This window comes from Rhamphochromis sp. 'chilingali', assembly GCF_963969265.1.
Source record: "Rhamphochromis sp. 'chilingali' genome assembly, chromosome: 6".
NCBI lineage: Eukaryota > Metazoa > Chordata > Actinopteri > Cichliformes > Cichlidae > Rhamphochromis > Rhamphochromis sp. 'chilingali'.
Window position 1 is genome coordinate 40,936,736 of NC_137933.1, and position 17,893 is coordinate 40,954,628.

The following is a 17,893-nucleotide window of genomic DNA, read 5'->3' on the forward strand; positions in this document are numbered from 1 at the left end:
TAAGTATCTTGATCAAGGATACTTTGGCATGTAGACTGGAGCCCTGAAGGATCAAACCACCAGCCTTGTGATTTAGTAGACTACCTTCTGTATGGCCACGAGCTGTGGGTAGTGACCGAAAGAGCGGCAGAAATTAGCTTCCTCCGAAGGGTGGCTGGCCTCTCCCTCAGAGGTAGGGTGATAAGTTCGTTCATTCGGGAGGGGCTCAGAGTATAGCCGCTGCTCCTCCACATCGAAAGGAGTCAGTGGAGGTGGTTCGGGCATCCGACAAGGATGCCTCCTGGGCGCCTCCTGGGCGAGGTTTTCTGGGCATGTCCCACAGGAAGGAGGCCCCGGGGCAGACCCAGGACACGCTGGAGAGATTATATCTCTCGGCTAGCCTGGGAACACCTTGGTGTTCCCCCGGATAAGTTGGAGGAGGTTGTCATGGCTACTGAACGGACTCACGCGCAGACAGTTCTTTCAAGGAAACAAAAGGGGATTTATTTACAATAGGGATCACCTTAGTGCAAAATATATGTACAGTGAGTTGGGAGGGGGTCCAGGGCTCCAGGGAGAGAAGGGGGGGGGGATCCACACACACGCTTCCTCCTCCACTCAGTCACCGCCACCGCTCCTCCGCACACACGCACTCCTCTTCAGCCGCACTCGCTCCAACACTCCACACACTGCCCCACTTGGACAGGTCCGGTGATTCGGTCCAGAATCTACAGACAGAAGGTCAAGGTTAGTTCCACAACAAAAAAAACACATGTAAGCGATTCTTCTTTGAATATGCCGCGAGCACAAACTCAGGTGGTTCAACGTTCCAGTGGTGAGCTGCTCTGTGCCACTGCCTTAAATAGCAGCTGGGGAAATCAGCCAGATCAGCCGCAGGTGGACACCATCACACGGGTGCGTGGGCCAAGAGCGAGAGCCCGTAATGAGCTCCACCCAGGCAGAGAGGAGGAGGAGAGACAAAAAACCAAAACTAACAACAACAAAACCTGTAGCCAGCGTGGGCCAACCAGAGAGACACGGGGACCGTGACAGAGCTGGCTGAGGAGAGGGAGGTCTGGGCTTCTCTGCTTGGGCTGCTGCCGCCACGACCCGACCCCGGATAAGTCGAAGAAAATGGATGGATGGACCTTCGGTAGAAAATGGCTGAGAGGTAATAATGTGGAAACAAACATAGCAATATTTACTACCAGAAAAACATGTCTTTCTATCAGATGACCTCCTATGAGAAGTCACTTGGCCACAGTGGGAAGGAAAAACTCTCTTTTAACAGGAAGAAATGTTTGGACAGAACTGGTGGGCCACTGTAGCAGAAACCCCGATATGAGGAGTCACCTTTAAACCATATCAGTAACTGATGATTACAGCCAGCGAGAGAAATTCACCGCGCCAACAGTGTCTTCGACAGCACGGCAGGCAAAGCTAGAGAGATATTATCTGACGTTACTCGAGTGGATTAATAAACTCACCACACACTAAGACAGCTGAGTCACCGACTTGAGTCTAAGATCTCAGCTAAATGAAAACTCGGCTTTCTCAGCTCAGACCGTGCTTTGCACCCATGGCTGCCCATGCTGATGAAGAACCTCTTTAGAGCCATGAAGGCTACTTCTCAAATTCTGACCTGTGGAGGTCCAAATGCTCTAAAGTCATTTGGTGGATGTCAGTAGCTGTCAGCTGCCCAGTTACCTTCATGCCTGCAGATGCACAGTAGCTGAATTGTTAGCATGGCTGTTGCTGCACTGCCTTACTGTGAGTGTGGGTGTTAAATTGTATGATTTCATTTACTCGGTGGCACAGAAGTATGTCAGTAGAATTCGGCTGAAGGGCACAGTGACCTTTTTCGGTTTGAGGTTTGAGTGATTGTTAAAAGCAGCTTTGTGATGGTGCCACTTTGACCTCAGACGCCTGCTGACACTAACTCATTCTACAACCAGCATCAAAGCAACGAGGGAGGTTTGCGCCCATGACATTATTATCCAGGTCTTTTTAGGTCACCAGTACTTTCTTTCTTTCTCAGGATGTACCAAACTGTAGGTTTTGCCACTCCTAATATTGTGGCCATTTCTCAGATGTTTTTGTCTGTTTTTGCAGGTTGGCTTGTTTCACCTGCATGGAGAGCTCCTCTGACCACATGTCATCTGTTCATACAAAATCTCCCAGATGCAACCACACCTCAAATCAACTCCAGGCCTTTGATAATGACATAACAAAGGAATTGCCCATGAAACACCCTTTGAGTTAATCGTCCAATTACTTTTGGTCCCTATAGAAAGAGTGTGGCACATGTTAACGACCTGAAACTCTTAAACTCTTCATCCAATTTGAATGTGGATACGCTCATATGTGAAATGTGCATTTGTCCTTCATAATTAATTAATTAAAATTCTGTACATTGGTCAAGATAAAGAGAAAAACTTAACGATTAAAATTGGAGGATTTAAAAAATTTTTTTTATATCTTTTGTAAACCCTGATGTTCATAAAAAATACACACCTTCATGTTTTTAATTTGATTTAAAAGCTTGGTATTTAAAAGTGGCCCAATGATTATTTAACCTGTACTGATGTTGACAGATGTTCTTTAAAGGCTTGAAGCTTTTGTCCTTCCACAGCTCCAAACCAAAAATGATAATATTAACCAATAATAACTTATTTTTATGGCACTTTTCCAAACACAGAGTTGAAAAGCACTTCGCAGTTCAAATAAAGACACACATAATTCATTACACGCACGCACGCACACACACACATGCATGGTTTCAAACTATGGCTAAAAATGACTTTTTCAGCAAATAGCAAATAACAAATAAAGCCTACCTGATTGACCGAGGAAGGCTGTTCCACAGTTTGGACGTAACAACCTCCAAAATCACAGAAGGTTAGGAGCTCTGCAGTGTGAGCAGGGCCTGTCCATGCAGAGCCTCACATGTTAAGAACAGAATTCTAATCTAATCTTCTAATCTCACTGGAAGTCAGTGACGGGATGCAAGGATTGGACTAAAATTTAAGAGGTTAACTGACAGTAAAGGTTTGATTTTTTCAATATTTCTCGGATGAAGGAAAAAAGACTGGGTAACCTTTGATGCGAGTTTCAGGTGCTGATCAAAAATGATACCAAAGTCTTTTGATTTGATGTTATTGGCGAGGGGGCTGATGTACTGACCGACTTCCTTAGAGAATCTGGGCTAAATGTTTGTGGTGTAACCTGAATTATTAAATTACTGCAGAAAAAAACTCATCTGCTGAAAATTTGCTGATCAGTACGAGTGGAATTTTTTTTGTGTGTCGTTTTCATTTTTTTTCTTCTTATTTTGTAAACTTGTCGGTTTTATGTTTTTCATTAATAACAACAACAACAATGATAATAACAATCATAAACATAATCATAATAGCAATAATATATTTCACTCCATGTCCTGGTGTCCTGCATTTGGGTCCTCTTAAAAACTCTCATCATGATTGACTGTGCAGGCCGGCACAGCTGTGCCAGATGTTTTATGTTTAACACATGAACCATGTTTTCACCAAGGAGGACCAGCTCATCAAATTCAACCCTCTGAAAAACTGCAGCAAAGTCATAATCGTTAGATTTTCCATAAAATCGCTTTGCGATGAGTGAAAAGCTGCCGGGCGGCGTTTCTCAGTGACATGCTGCTACTTCAGTTCACCTGATATTTAAACAGGATAATAAACAGATGCTCTGCACGCTCTGCAGAAGAGATAAAACAAACCAGCACCAGTATGACGTCCACAATCACACCTACATGACCATTAATCTTTGATTAAATGACTGTAGCACCTCCCACGCAACAATTAAATGAGTCATTCATTAGTCTGAAATTGACTCAAACAAACAGTGATGCCTCTCCTTGTTCTGGTGACCAAATGCATCTGTTATGGTAAAAACACAGCAACGTGAATCTACGGTGAGAGAAGATCGAAGAAATCAGCAGAAACCGCAGACGCTGCAGTAACACAGGTTAACCACAAGGGTACCGCAGTCCTGAGGACTTTCAGCTTCTGGAGGAAACTTCAGGTTTAACTTCGTGTTTCTCTGTTATGAAAGTGGTTTCATCTCCATAGTAACACTGCTGACCTAACCATAGAGATCAACGCACATGAAACTGCTGCTGTGGTATTTTAATCCTCAGTGCTGCCATTTAGGCTGCCAATTCAACCAACTTCAACCAAGTAACATCTGCCACAACTGTACAGTCATTTGAGAGAAATCACCTGTGCAAAAATAGTCAAATATCTCCCCGTGAATGTCAAACAGGAGCTTTTGTTGAAATGCTTTTCTCCCACTTTAAAGTAGTGTGCCAAATCCACGCTTCCACAAATCTAATGCGGGAAGTGGGAACACAAGACTGGAGAAGAAACACTCTTTTGCAACATAACTAATGGCTGTTCAGCTCTAAGAAAAAGCTTTATCGAAACAGACAGTTTTACAGTACAAAGGCTCTGCCTCCCATTCTACTTTTAAATACTCTAGGAACAACAAGTAGGCCTGCAGAGCGAGAGCGAAGTGCTCTAATAGGGTGATATGGTACTACAAGGTCATTAAGATAAGATGGGGCCTGATTATTTAAGACCTTGTATGTGAGGAGCAGGATTTTGAATTCTGGATTTAACAGGAAGCCAAAACAGGAGAAATCTGCTCTCTCTTTCTAGTCCCTGTCAGGACTCTTGCTGCAGCATTTTGGATTAGCTGAAGGCTTTTCAGGGGTTTTTAGGACTTCCTGATAATAATGAATTACAGTCGTCCATTTAAGGAAGTGAATAAATACATTTATCAAGAACAACAGTTTGTGAAGTTTGGAGAATTGGGTATACTGAAAAAAGTGTTGTTTAAGTCACGTTGGCAGCAACTTAAACAACTGAGTTAAATCAACACAACTTATTCATATTCAATAAACGTGTGAATTTTGTGTTGATAAAATGTGATTAAACATGTTTAGATGAAGTAAGTTGAGCTCTTTGAATATTATGATTTTCTCCAGATTGATTAAATACCTTTTTACCCCAGTACTACTTGGTCACTTAAATACTGCATGTTGTCTTCATATTACATAATGTTCACTTATAATTACCAGTTAACCTAGGCCTAATAAATGCAACACTTTAAACTGTGGGAGGAAACCAGAGAGAACCCACTGCAAACTAACCAGACTGCGGACTTGAACCAACGACCTTCTTGCTGTGATGTAACAATGCTAACCAATGCACCACTGAGCTGTCGATACAGACCTCACAAAAGTAGGAAAGCTATGATTACAAGGCTTGATGCAGAATTTTCTTTACATTTTTTTGTCCTTGACAGGTTAAACCACAATATATTGCAACAGCCTACACGTGGTGTGCGTATGCTTTTATGCTTCTTCTGACTCGTGCATTTCCTGTGCTTTGAAATCTTGTGTGATCTTATGAACTTTGTGAGTCCAGTCAAGTAATCTCTCTGACAGGATTGTTTCATGTCATCTCAACAAGAACAAATTAATCTGTTGAATTTCATTCAGACCTTAGATGATTTCACTACGTTCACCATAGAAACATGTTTTGCAAACAAGCTAGGCTTTTGTAAATGTAACAACCACCCAATTTCCTTTTTTCAGTGATGGAATATGTATGTGTATATGTATATATGTGTGTGTATGTGTATATATACTTACATACATATATATTAGAGATGGCACGATACCACTTTTTTTTATGTGAGATACCGATATGAATCCGATATAGTGTTTTTTAATCAATAAAACTGTTTTTTTTAAAATATCTTGCTGCTTTTTGTATAGGTTCATACTCAAGTTAAAAAAAACCCCCCACTAACGCTATTCTGTTATACATGTATGTAAAAATACACTGCACCCAAAATATTTCATAGTTCAGCAACACTGATCAATCTAATAAACTTAAACCTACTCCATCCTCCCTATTCTGGTATTTTAAAGAGTACTTAGCAGAAATATTAAGCAACCTAACTAATAGGGCTCTAAAACTCCCAGTGAAAAAAAAAAAGGGAACCACCCCCCACCTCATGATGCTTAATCGACGTAATCAACTTTAATTTGATGCAGTGTGAAAAAAATGCACAGAAATAAATTATTTTTCAAGAATAATTAAATAGATTCAACATCTTTCTTCTACAGAACTGCAGACTGCACAGATGGTATCTTCCCAAAGGAAAAAGTACTATAGCTTACTAGGGTATATCAGACTTAACAGTTACTATATACAGTAATGGACTTCTATACATTTTACATCAAATTAAAACTTTGGTTGTAAGATTCAGATAATTATTTATTTAAAGCTAGACATTTTAAATGAGAACAAGAAAGAAAAGTATGTCTTTGTGCCGCCTTTTCCCTGTTCATGCTCTATCGGCCCCCCTGGCTAAACTTTCCTAGATCCGCCCCTGCACAGTTACCAGCGTCAGCTGCGTGGAAAAGGATCCTGGTGTAGAAAGTAATATTAAATAAATTCTAACAACAGATTATCAAGCTGACGTATAGTCCATGTCTGTTGCTGTAACAGTAATTCATGTTTAGAGTAAAACATCCCAGCTCACTGACTTGATCAGGGCAACAGTGCCTAAAATGTTGCATAATGTTGCTAAGAGATCTGTTACTTTGTGGTCATCTTAGACGAGTAGTTTTATGGACAAAAACCAGCAGGTCATTCAGTGTTTCCTTAGTGCTAATGTGTCAGAGATGTTGGTGTAACTGAAGTAATGTTGTTAAGTCCTTAAAGTCATATTCTTTTATTGTCATGACTGTATTTGAAGCTATTTTTACTTTTGTATGATACCTGATTGATATGTAATATGGCTGAAGTAAACTAAAGCCTGAAATACTTAGTCAGTCATTTGTTTAATAGTAATTTAACATTATATAATTCACATATAAAACTATGAATTGTAATTTTAAACGGTTTAAAAGCATGTAGAATAGCACATGTAGGCAAGTATATTTCTCCTTTTTTATCAAGAAGCAAAAACAAACAGGAAAAAATAAGAAACGGGGCAGGGTTCGATGGTTGAATCATCCGTCCCCATCAATGCCACAACCAAATCTACGCCCTTGGTGTGAACATATATTAATGAGATGTTCAAGATTTCTAAATGATCAAATTTAATATTATTTGCTGAAATGGTACTAATATATTCTTTCTGGGAATAAAAGCAATGATATTTGGTGAGTATAAAGTGAATGATGGGATACAAACACAGGTAGAAAATGAACAAACTAAAATAGTAAAGGAGACTAAATTATTAGGACTAATACGTGACAATTAAACCAGTTGTGTACAAACTCAAGTGTTCAAAAGCTAGCTCTTATCACTTCAGTTAACCTCTCAATCATGAACAAAATCAAACAGGTTCTAGATCATAATTCTCAGTATTGTATTTAACTGATTGTGTAGAGGTATGGGGAAATAAATATAAAAATATGACGAGGACTCTCCATTTACATGAACAAATTAGAGACTATTAGATAGACATGTCTACTATTTCATAGGAGATGTCAAAACGTTGTATGGTGGAGGTAGAACACAGAGTTTTAACGTAATGTTTCACTTTCTCTGTGAAGGTAAAAAAAGAGAGATTTTCCATTACAGAGAAAAAAAATGAGGGGAAATCTTACATATTCATGGATCCCAATCTAATGAAACCAGTGACATATTCTTAAAGTGTCAAATAAAGAAAATCCACCAGTAAGAAACAGAAACAGCTGCATGTGTGTAATCAGCCAATCAGAACAATGCATTTCATCTGTGTCTAGCATGGAAAGAGCTGCAGGTTTGAATGCATTCATAGTTCAGTTAGCCCCCATGTTTCAGTATTGTATGTTTCCTTTTTCCATATTAGGTTCTCACAGAAGCTCCTGCCGTGGCTCCACCCCCTGCAGTGACATCACAGCGGAGCTGTTTGGTGTAGCTTTGATTGTGGTCTACCCTGAGGTTTGAGCTGAGAGAATTTCTATCAGAGCTGTCAGCATATTTCCTTTGACCTGGTTTGACACAGGAAACCCGACAAAACGAGGATTTATCTGATAAATCACTAAGTATTCAACCACTGCTGGTTACTGGCAGGGCTGTCAGGAGTTTTCACACAGCTGTGTGTCGATCAAGTTTCAAGGTAACCTGTGCAGCCTCACCAGCGACACCTGCAAATGCGATGGAGACAAGGTGATGCCTTAGCTGTAGCGTTGTCTGTAGTGAGATAAAAATGTCTGACCTGAGGGTGGCGCTAAAGGAGAGGACAGCCAACCGTTATTGGCCTCCACGGCCAGAAACAAAGTAACAAAGTTACTTCATCCTGTAAAGGCTCAGTGGAAGGGAGCAATGTAACAGTAAAAACGTTAGAAACTCTCATTTTCAAGGAAAAGAGACACCAGCCATACAATGTTTTGTGTCTATTAAAAATGTTATAACTTGCATTTTATGTCTGTGAAGGTTCTCAGTCATCCAGGTCATCGCAGTCTAAGGAGCTTGGGAAAAAAAGCGTCTGGACTTCTTTAAGTTGCAACTTAAAGAAGTCCAGACGCTTTTTTCCCCAAGCTCCTTAGACAACTTGCATTTTACTATTGTCATTTATTATAATATGTGGCACAAGAGCTGTACAGATTGAAAAAGACTTAAAAAGACTAGACTTAAGACACAATCATTTTATATCAAAAAACAGAATCCATGCAGTTTTATGCTTGAACTAAGATCTAAGGCAGCAGCAAAACGAAACCAGTGATCGAGACGTCAGATAAATTTTTTTTTCTTGTTCTTAATCTCAGTGAGCTGTTGTAAACTACTGAAGGATAAATGCAGATAAACTGGCCTCTCTTTCCTCAAAGTAGTCACTGGAAGTAACTGAGGGGTCACAGGAACATTTAAAAGTGCTGCATCATCTGCATACAAGTTTATTTTTTCATCCAAATATTAAACAGGCTCAGCTTTGTAAACGTCATCGCAGAAAAACTGGGAGGTATTTTCAGACCTCGTAGTGTCTCTCACGTACACAGAACTTAAAGCCTAGCTTTAGCTATCTCGTTAGCTAGCTTTCCAACATAAATGGAACCAACCATGCACTCCTCCAAAAACCCAGCAGCCTGTTCTGGGCCGGAAAAGGGAGCGACAGCAGAGTTTTCCAGGAACGGGAGAAGTGTGACGAAACATCAAGGATTAAAAAACAGCATGAAAATCACAGACGGTGGCTGCAAATCACACTTTTATTGTTTTTACAACTTGATTTTCTTTTAAATCTTCATATGTTATAATTTTGCTCTTCTCTGCAGCTGGCTGATGGAGGAGCAGCCACAGACCAGCTGTACCACGTTATTTGGACACTGCCTCCATCTGACAACCGATGCTGTCTGCATAGAGACGGTCTGACCCACGCTCAGCCAATAAGAAGTTGAACAGCTTCATCTTCTTTAGGTAATTAGGTCTTTTTACAAGTTGTTGTCATAGAAACAGGGCTTTGTGTTTAAACTTATTGTTTCACTTTTTATAGCATGTAACGCATAATAGTAAAATTTACTATGTAATATTGCTGTATGCAATATAATAAAGAACAGTTTCACATTTACACGCAATACCTTAAAACAATTTACTTATACAGTAAAACTGAATTCAGCCGGCAGGTAGTTTCTGTGTTTTGTGAGGCAAACTTAATCAAATCAGTTCTAGCTCCTCAAATATGTTTTATATCAGTTTTATTTTATGTAAAAGGTCAACAGAATTATTACAGAGACAGAGAAATATACGTTTGGAAATTCAGTTTAAAGTTTTGGCATGTGCTTTGTTTTTTGGTTGTAATCACAGTTCTTGCACTTACCCAAATACAATTAACCTTTCTTCATTTTCCTAAGTAGACATGTAATGACTAATTTGACAAAAAATAAAGACACATTGCACTTTGACTGTAGAGATCATAAGCTTAATTTCCAGGCAGGGAAAGAGGGAATGACTGAGCCATGAATGAATGGGAACCTTAAGAGGCAGTTCTGAATGAATAAAATATTCCTAGATGTCACAAACTCTGTGGTTCCCCAAACCACAGCAGAGGCTCTGGTTAGCTCAGAAACCCCCCCTCCCGTCACTACTCTGACTTTGTTTCCAGTCACCGCAGCAGCACAGCTCTCAACACGCAGCAGCTCGCTCGTCAAACACGCCACACTGCGAGGATCACGTCCATCGAAAACTCAAACACCTACCTCATCTCTTTGTGCTGAAACTTCTGAATTACTGTGACCCAATTTTTAATTTCTTCTTGCTTTTGGTGAGAGTGGGAGGTAAACAGTTTGTGGAAACAGCCTAAGAAACAAAATATCACCGTATTATGCTTACGAAATATCTGAACAAAAAAAAGTGCATACATGGCAAACTCAGGTTAATAACCTGAGCTCTCACTGAGTTGACCTGGATGTTGTTCAGGCCCGGCTGTGAATCCTCCCTGTCCTCTCTCTACTATCATAATAGAGATTACTGAACTTATTTTTGTAGCAAAATAAAATTTGCTCTTCATTGTTCACATGAATTCTCTCCATCACGCTGAAGTAAATTAAAATGCATAAACTGCACGTCTTCGACCTTTACATAGTTCCTCCTGTTACGTAACTGTTACGTAACCTTTTTCTACGTAATGTAGAAAAAGGTGGATGTAAATAAAATTCACAGCAGAATCCTTGACAGGTGTGAGATCCTCTCTGTTTTCTCGGGGTTAAAATGTGTTGACCTAAATTGAAAGTATTTCTAGACGATGGATGGTCCACTCTGAGGGAGAAGCTCTTCACCTTCCTCTGGATTATTCGCATTTTTTGTATATTTGTCTGTTAGTGTAGCACTTTGTTGTACGTGTGGACATGAGGACCAAAGCCAGAGGTGAACTTGCAGTGAGACATTTATTGACTGTTACAAAAATCCAAAAAGGTGAAACAGAAAACAAACCTGAACCTGAACCCTGGGCTGGAAACCTCTGGAACAAGGTGAACAGACACTCTGACAAAGCACGAGGGGAGGCAGCGACTATATATTGTGTTTATACACCTCTCTGCATTTAATTATGAGTTATTATTAATAGCTCTCTTCTACAGGCGGTCTTCGTCCTGTCTTCCTCCCCTCACCCCAGCTTATCACAGCAGATGGCCCCGCCCCTCCCGGTGCCTGGTGCTGCTGGAGGTTTCTTCCTGTCAAAAGGGAGTTTTTCCTTCCCACTGTCGCCAAAGTGTTTGCTTGTAGGGAGCTGTCTAATTATTGGGGGTTCTCTGTACTATTGTTGTGATTTTGGTTATGAATAAAATTGAAGTAATGATAATGGATTGGATTTATATAGCGCTTTACAATGCCACTATTCATTCACTCTCACATTCACACACTGGTGGAGGCAGCTACAGTTGTAGCCACAGCTGCCCTGGGGCAGGCTGACAGAAGCCAGGCTGCCATATCGCACCATCAGCCTCTCTGGCCATCACTAGTAGGCGGTAGGTGAAGTGTCTTGCCCAAGGACACAAAGACCAGGACAGACAGAGAGCCCGGGGTTCAAACCGGCGACCTTCAGGTTACAGATGCGCTTCCCAACCCCCTGAGACACGAGCTGTAGATTGAAATGAATTGAATGAAGGCACAGGAAAGCAGTTTGGGGAAGTGGAGACAGCTGGAGAGAAAAAGGCGTAGCTGAACTAAATCACAGAAGATGCGACAACGAAAGCAAAGCTAAAAGCAAAACATGAGGATCGCTAACTTTCAAAGCAGGACACGAGATGATTAAGAACACAAACTCACAGGCATGAACTTCATACAGGAGACTTAACACAACACTGAAAGAGGAATTAAATGCCAGAACCACTCAGGACGAAGACCCAGACTAAATACACGAAACAATAGAAATACTGAATATTTCAATACATGAAACATGAAAGAGTAAAAAACTCAAAAACACTGAGTAAACTGACCAAGACCACAATAAACTGGGCTGGCTCATTAGGCATGCAGCTGATGGAGGGAGCACCTGATTTGCTTTTTGCTTTGAGTTCTATCGGTGCAGCATTTCACTATCACTCAGTCACGCTCATTTATTCATGAACAGCCAAAATCTTGTTTGAGATTAAAATTCAAGGAGTTCTGAAGCCCAATGAGATCAAACATTTTAGAATCCAGTGTTCCCATATTGCAGCCAGTGTGTTTCCACTGCACTGTAATCTGTAGTCACTACAGATTACAGATTACATGCCACAAAATGTATTCTGTAACGTATTCCATTACATTACTCAATGAGAGTAACGTATTCTGAATACTTTGGATTACTTAATATATTATTAAGCTTTTTACAACTACATGAATGTACTACTGCTGTGTGATTTATTAGTTTTACTGAAGGTTACTCTCCACACCAACACCAACTAGATGTTTAAATCTTAATATGAATGAGTAACAGTAGGTGGACATTAGGTAAGGCTGCACTTTTTGCAGCGATCTCGTGTAGAAAACTATTCCTCGCGTATATAAAACAGGTCCGCGGCTCCGAACCGCAGTAAAGGGACCTCTGGCTAATACGTCGGGTTCGTGTCGGGCTCGTAGCTGAAAACTAGCTTTGCTTTGTTGTCTGGGTCAACTTTGCTAGCGAGAGGTGTTGAAAGGCTGCTCCAACGGGACTTATTGTTTCAGAGGAAAACACGAACACGGTGTACAGTCGAGTCTTAATAGCTTACTTACAGCTGGGCTCGTCAGGCTCTCTTCTTGGCTGCAGTGGTTATTATTATATTTACATGTTTCCAGCTCCCGTTTCTGCTCCGTGACAGCTCGTGCTTTTCCTTTCTCTCCCTCCCTCGCTCACAGACACATCACGGGTATGGCGGTCCATTCTCCCTTTATAAACGGTAACTGTAACAGAATACAGTTACTCATATTTTATATTTTAAATACGTAACGGCGGTACATGTATTCTGTTACTCCCCAACACTGTTAGCAGCACTTGGTGAAGGTGGGGATGAAGAACTTTTAACAGGAAGAAACCTCTAGGCTTACTCACACAGATCAGCTCAATCAGTTGAATATCTTCTGTGTTCATGAAGACAGAAAAAAATTGTTGCATGTGGAAATATTTACACGTTTTTGTGAAATCTAACACATTGAAACCTGAACTCCATTTAAGGAAAACAATGGTAGTGATGAGCATAAACCAGCTCCAACATAGTGGGGCGCTATACTATGCTGCTCAACGCATACACATAAAAGCTGAAAGAAAGAGGGGACGGATGCTAATTGATGTGCAAATTGTTTTTTATCACACGTTTCCATACGAGGCACTCGACACGGACACCGCAGTGGCAGAAAAGATGTGACGCGACAAATCTGATTTAAATCTGATTTAAATCCAATCTAAATGTGATTTAAATCCGACCCACAGACGTCACTTGAGGGTCCTAATGAATTTTGGCCTCCTACGTGTTGTTTGGTGACGGAAAGTTGATATTGAAGGCAGACGATTTCAGAGCAGATGGAGGCTGAGTCGCCTACGCCTTTGATGAGTGCGAAGAGAAGCCGGTGCACTTCATTAGCATGAGAGTTTATTTCTGTTATAAGTTTGAATCCATGCAACAGCTGAAACATGAAGCCAGAGCACAAGTTTCTCTGATTCAGGCCAAATCCAAAAGTGACAGATCGCAAACGTTAGTCTGCATCGTGCAGGGAAGCTACGCTATCTATGCTGAGATCTTTTTCATGAAATTTCCCACACAGCTTTCGAGACATAATGTTCATACTGGTGAAACAGCTGCTGTGAGACTTAAAGAGATGTGCAAGAGCAGAAACTGCAAAAGTCAAGTGCGATGTGTTACAGCCTGAACACATAATGTTTGTTTCATGCACTTTTAAAGGCAGTGCATGACAGACATGCACCTTCAGATAAATTGATGCATGTACGTACATTATATATTTATAATGGTGTGCTCCTGATTTCCCAGCATCAGCTGTAATTGTTACAAAGAGCACCTCCCCCAGAGGAATAAGGCCTGTCTAAATGGTGCAAACAGATAATATTAAATCCAGATAGCGTTGCATGGTAGTAGCATGTAGTTTATAGCTTCATTTTTAATTTTATTCATGTTGTGTTATTTCTATTTACTCCGGCCATGTTCTTTTACAGTAATTACATTTTGTGGGTAAAATAAAAACGAAAGAGTTGTGCGGTTGATTTTTAAATACGAGTTTCGAATGCGGTGACCCTTTTCTTACCTTAAATGGCGTGTGAACATTTCATTGACAGATGTAGAACAAAGTTAAGATGATAATGAGCATCCCGAGGCTGTGAAGTGATGCAGAAAGCAGAAAATTACTGATAAACATCAAGCTTTCAATCAAACCAGGTCACATACTGTAGGCTGCAAGAAAACAGAAGAAAACAGTGATGATGCTGCACTTTAGACCAGCCTGAGTCACAACACGACTGCAAATCAGGTCAGAGATTGAAGCGCGCTCGCATCCTGCAATCATGGCTGATGCTGCAGCTCTGACAACGCAACAAAACACACATCTCAAAACTCCGGCGGAGGAGAGGCAGGAAGACGATTCACGGGGTCTCAGGATGAGGTGATGTCACACTGGACTGTTGCATGAGTCATACTGGAACATTATGGAGGCTGTGATGCAACAAAGTGTGTCAGACTGGATTAACACTCAGATTTAACAATTAACCTCTTCTCGCTTGATTTGATACGTTTGATTTAAAGAAACAAAGACATGTTGAGTTTCTAAACTGACATGAAATCCTTCAAAGTTTCGGTTTTGTTAAAATCATCCTTCCGAGACATTAAAAGTGGTGTTCCACAGGGTTCTGCTCTCCGTCCACTTCTCTTTTGTTTATGATCTGAGTATTTCAGAAACTGCTGGAATTTTCCTGCACAAGCTTCTCTACAATTTGCAGAGAGTGGTCCAGAAAAGGGCAAATATCCAGCGAGCAGCAGTTCTCTGAGTGAACATGCTTGTTGATGCTGGAGGAGAATAGCCACCCTGCTTTGAGCCAAAGGGAAGGCAACAGCAACTCTGATAATCACTCCTTAAAACTGAGATATGCATAGGAGGGTCTCTGAAAGCACGACATGTCAATGCTGACGCAGCAGAAGACCACACTGGGTGCTGCGGCAGAAACAAGCTTTGGAGTTTGAAGGAAACTACCATCTTAGAAGATCTGCAGATCCTGACGTTGGGCCTCAAGGAACACAGAAAGGAATCATCTTCAGGTTCTTTATGAACTCAGATTTCTGACACAACATGAAATTTTAAAACTGACAATGAAACAAAAATGAAGAGCAAAACTTCCTTTGCATAAACACGAGTAGGACTCAGACTGGTCTGCAAAGTGTTAACCGAGCTTCTTTGTTGATAATGAAAACAAGAACATTCTCTGTAAATTTAGCTCCACGATGTCACAAACACAACACAGACGCCGTATTGTAACAAATATACAAATGTAAAGAACCAAATAATCGAAAAAAGCCACTCCAAAGGAGTCACGTGTGATAACATCATCTACAATCATGATAAGGACTGTTGAAGGGCTGGATTTTGCTTGTTACCACATTATATAAAACACAAAATGAAGATCTTTCTGGGCTCTTTGATAGTAAAGACTGGCGACCGCAGATGATGGCTGATAAGCCGACTGCAGATGGACGATCTGAAACTCAGTTTAGAGATAAATGTAAAATATTTACTGAAGGAATCAGATGCTGACAACATATCAGGAGGAATAATGCCACTGAATGTACATGTACAGTATTTAGACAGTAACACGTGTTGCTTTGGGCTCTTTCACTGTAAATAATAAAGGATTATTTACTACATTAAACAATTGTGGCGTAGAGAACTGTGTGGGCGATTCAGGCCTTTAGCACAGAGCACCGAAAGTTCAGCTGTCTTGAAGCGTTTAAACAGATGCACTTTAATTGTATGAAGAATTATCATATCGTGTGCTAAGGTGAAGACCTGAGACGCCAGAGGATGAGCTGACCTAAAAAAATCTGCATCAAATTTTCTTTGTGTGCCAAAAAACTTTAACCTCGAGATCGAACGCGAAAGTGGGTCGACGTTCAAGCCTCGTCATGTATTCTGTGTGGTTTAGAGATGAAGATCAAAGAAGAGGGAGAGAGAAAAGAAGGTGACATCATGAGAGGAGGTGTCATTCACCATAAAAATCTGAGCAGCTCCGAGTTGCAGTCACACAGAACACCACGAAACAAGAAGGAAGACGACACCATAGCCTGACCCTCCGCTTTCTGACAAGAGCCAGCAGAGCGTGAAACTCCAGCAGAGCCTGAACCTCCAGCAGAGCCTGAACCTCCAGCAGAGCCCCAGGGTTAAAAAAAAACACCCAATATCTTCTCGACCTGAAAAAACCCCAAAAACGAAACAACCAGAACATCCGACCGAAGAACGAACAGAGAAACCCGGCAGCATGTTTTCAGCGACAAACAAAGTGACGGTAAGAAAACGCTTGCCTGTGTTAGCTGTTAGAGACGCCACTAAAAGCTTTATCGAAGCTCCAAATTAAATGATTACGTAGCTATACAACTTGCAAATGTTGAAATGGTTTGTCATGATTATTTTTCACAATCTCAGGGGGTTACTGATAAATTAACACAAGAAACTTCCATTCGGCACTCATGTAATGCAACGGTGCCATAAAAACAACAACTGGTCCCTTATTCTTCTTTTATTTTACATTTTATTCACTTAAAAAACAACATTGTCTGGAAGTCCTCTGTTACGTCATCATAAGAACAAGTTTTACAAACGTGTTGATTTTATGAAAAAAAATAATTCTCCATTGCTGCCAAATGCCTCTTCCTGCTAAAATGACGTTCTTCCTCACCACAGTCTCCGGTCACTCTGGTTTTATCGCTGATATTGCAGGCTTACAATATAAAGTGTCATCTAAAGATAACCCTGGATTTTGAAATTGTATCTTGCAGTATCTCGTTGAAAACTGAGAAAAAGTTTTTACAGTGACGTTATCTGAAAATGGGGACCATAAACGTTTTGTGGCTTCTCTTCCTCAGGCCGCCTGTGTCGTGGCAATAATGATGATGATGATGATCACAGAGGCAGCGGCCATGCCGAAGACAGGAAGGACACACAAGCATGGTGCAACGCTTGAAACAGTCTCCCTGCAGCTGGACGCCAAAACTCTGGAAACCCACAGACACACCAGGCTGCTGAACAACGCCTCCATCTCGCCATGGACGTACAAGTGAGTGACAAACTGTGGCATGGCCCTTTAATCACGGGGCTTACAGAGCTCTTTTAATCATCTTTTGTCCCCTCGCTTTCTCCATCCTCAGCGTCACCACCGACGACACTCTGTTCCCTCCCTTCCTGTCGGAGGCTCACTGCCTGCTGCAGGGCTGCCTGAACTTACAGGGCCAGGAAGACCGGAACCTGGAGTCCAGACCCATCATGCACCAGGTGCTGCTGCTGCGGCGCATCAGGCCAGAAGGGTCGGCAGACTACCACTACCGCCTGGAGTCCCGCCTCATCTCGGTGGGCTGCACCTGTGTCAAGCCTGTGGTCCGAATCCAGCAATGAGGACCAGCAAAACGGGCTCATGTACGGAAGACCGGGAATGTCGAGAGAAAACTAAATTAGGGGTCCATACATGTAAAATACAGAATTACCTGCATGTAAATACGAAAATCCGACAAAAATCTGATAATATCTAATTTAAATAATTATATCTGTCAGAGTACGTTTATTTAATTGAATGACGAGCTGATGACCAACAGACTGACTTCAGTCTGCTGTTTCATCTCAGTGACTTAGTGAAATGCTGCTTAGCATTAAACCTGCCATCTTTTTGTTTTATGTATATTTCCAGCGAATATTATTATTATTATTATTAATATTAA

General features: G+C 41.0%; 1 protein-coding gene across 1 annotated transcript; it reads left to right on the top strand.

Annotated features, from left to right (window-relative positions):
- Nucleotides 1-16,443: 16,443 nt before the first annotated feature.
- On the top strand, nucleotides 16,444-17,573 carry il17a/f1 (interleukin 17a/f1; the record flags this gene model as incomplete). The annotated part of the gene is made up of 3 exons (XM_080885545.1): nucleotides 16,444-16,470; nucleotides 17,048-17,238; nucleotides 17,330-17,573. 3 exons carry the CDS (start codon nucleotides 16,444-16,446, stop codon nucleotides 17,571-17,573), a joined length of 462 nt encoding a protein of 153 aa, XP_080741671.1.
- Nucleotides 17,574-17,893: the final 320 nt, after the last annotated feature.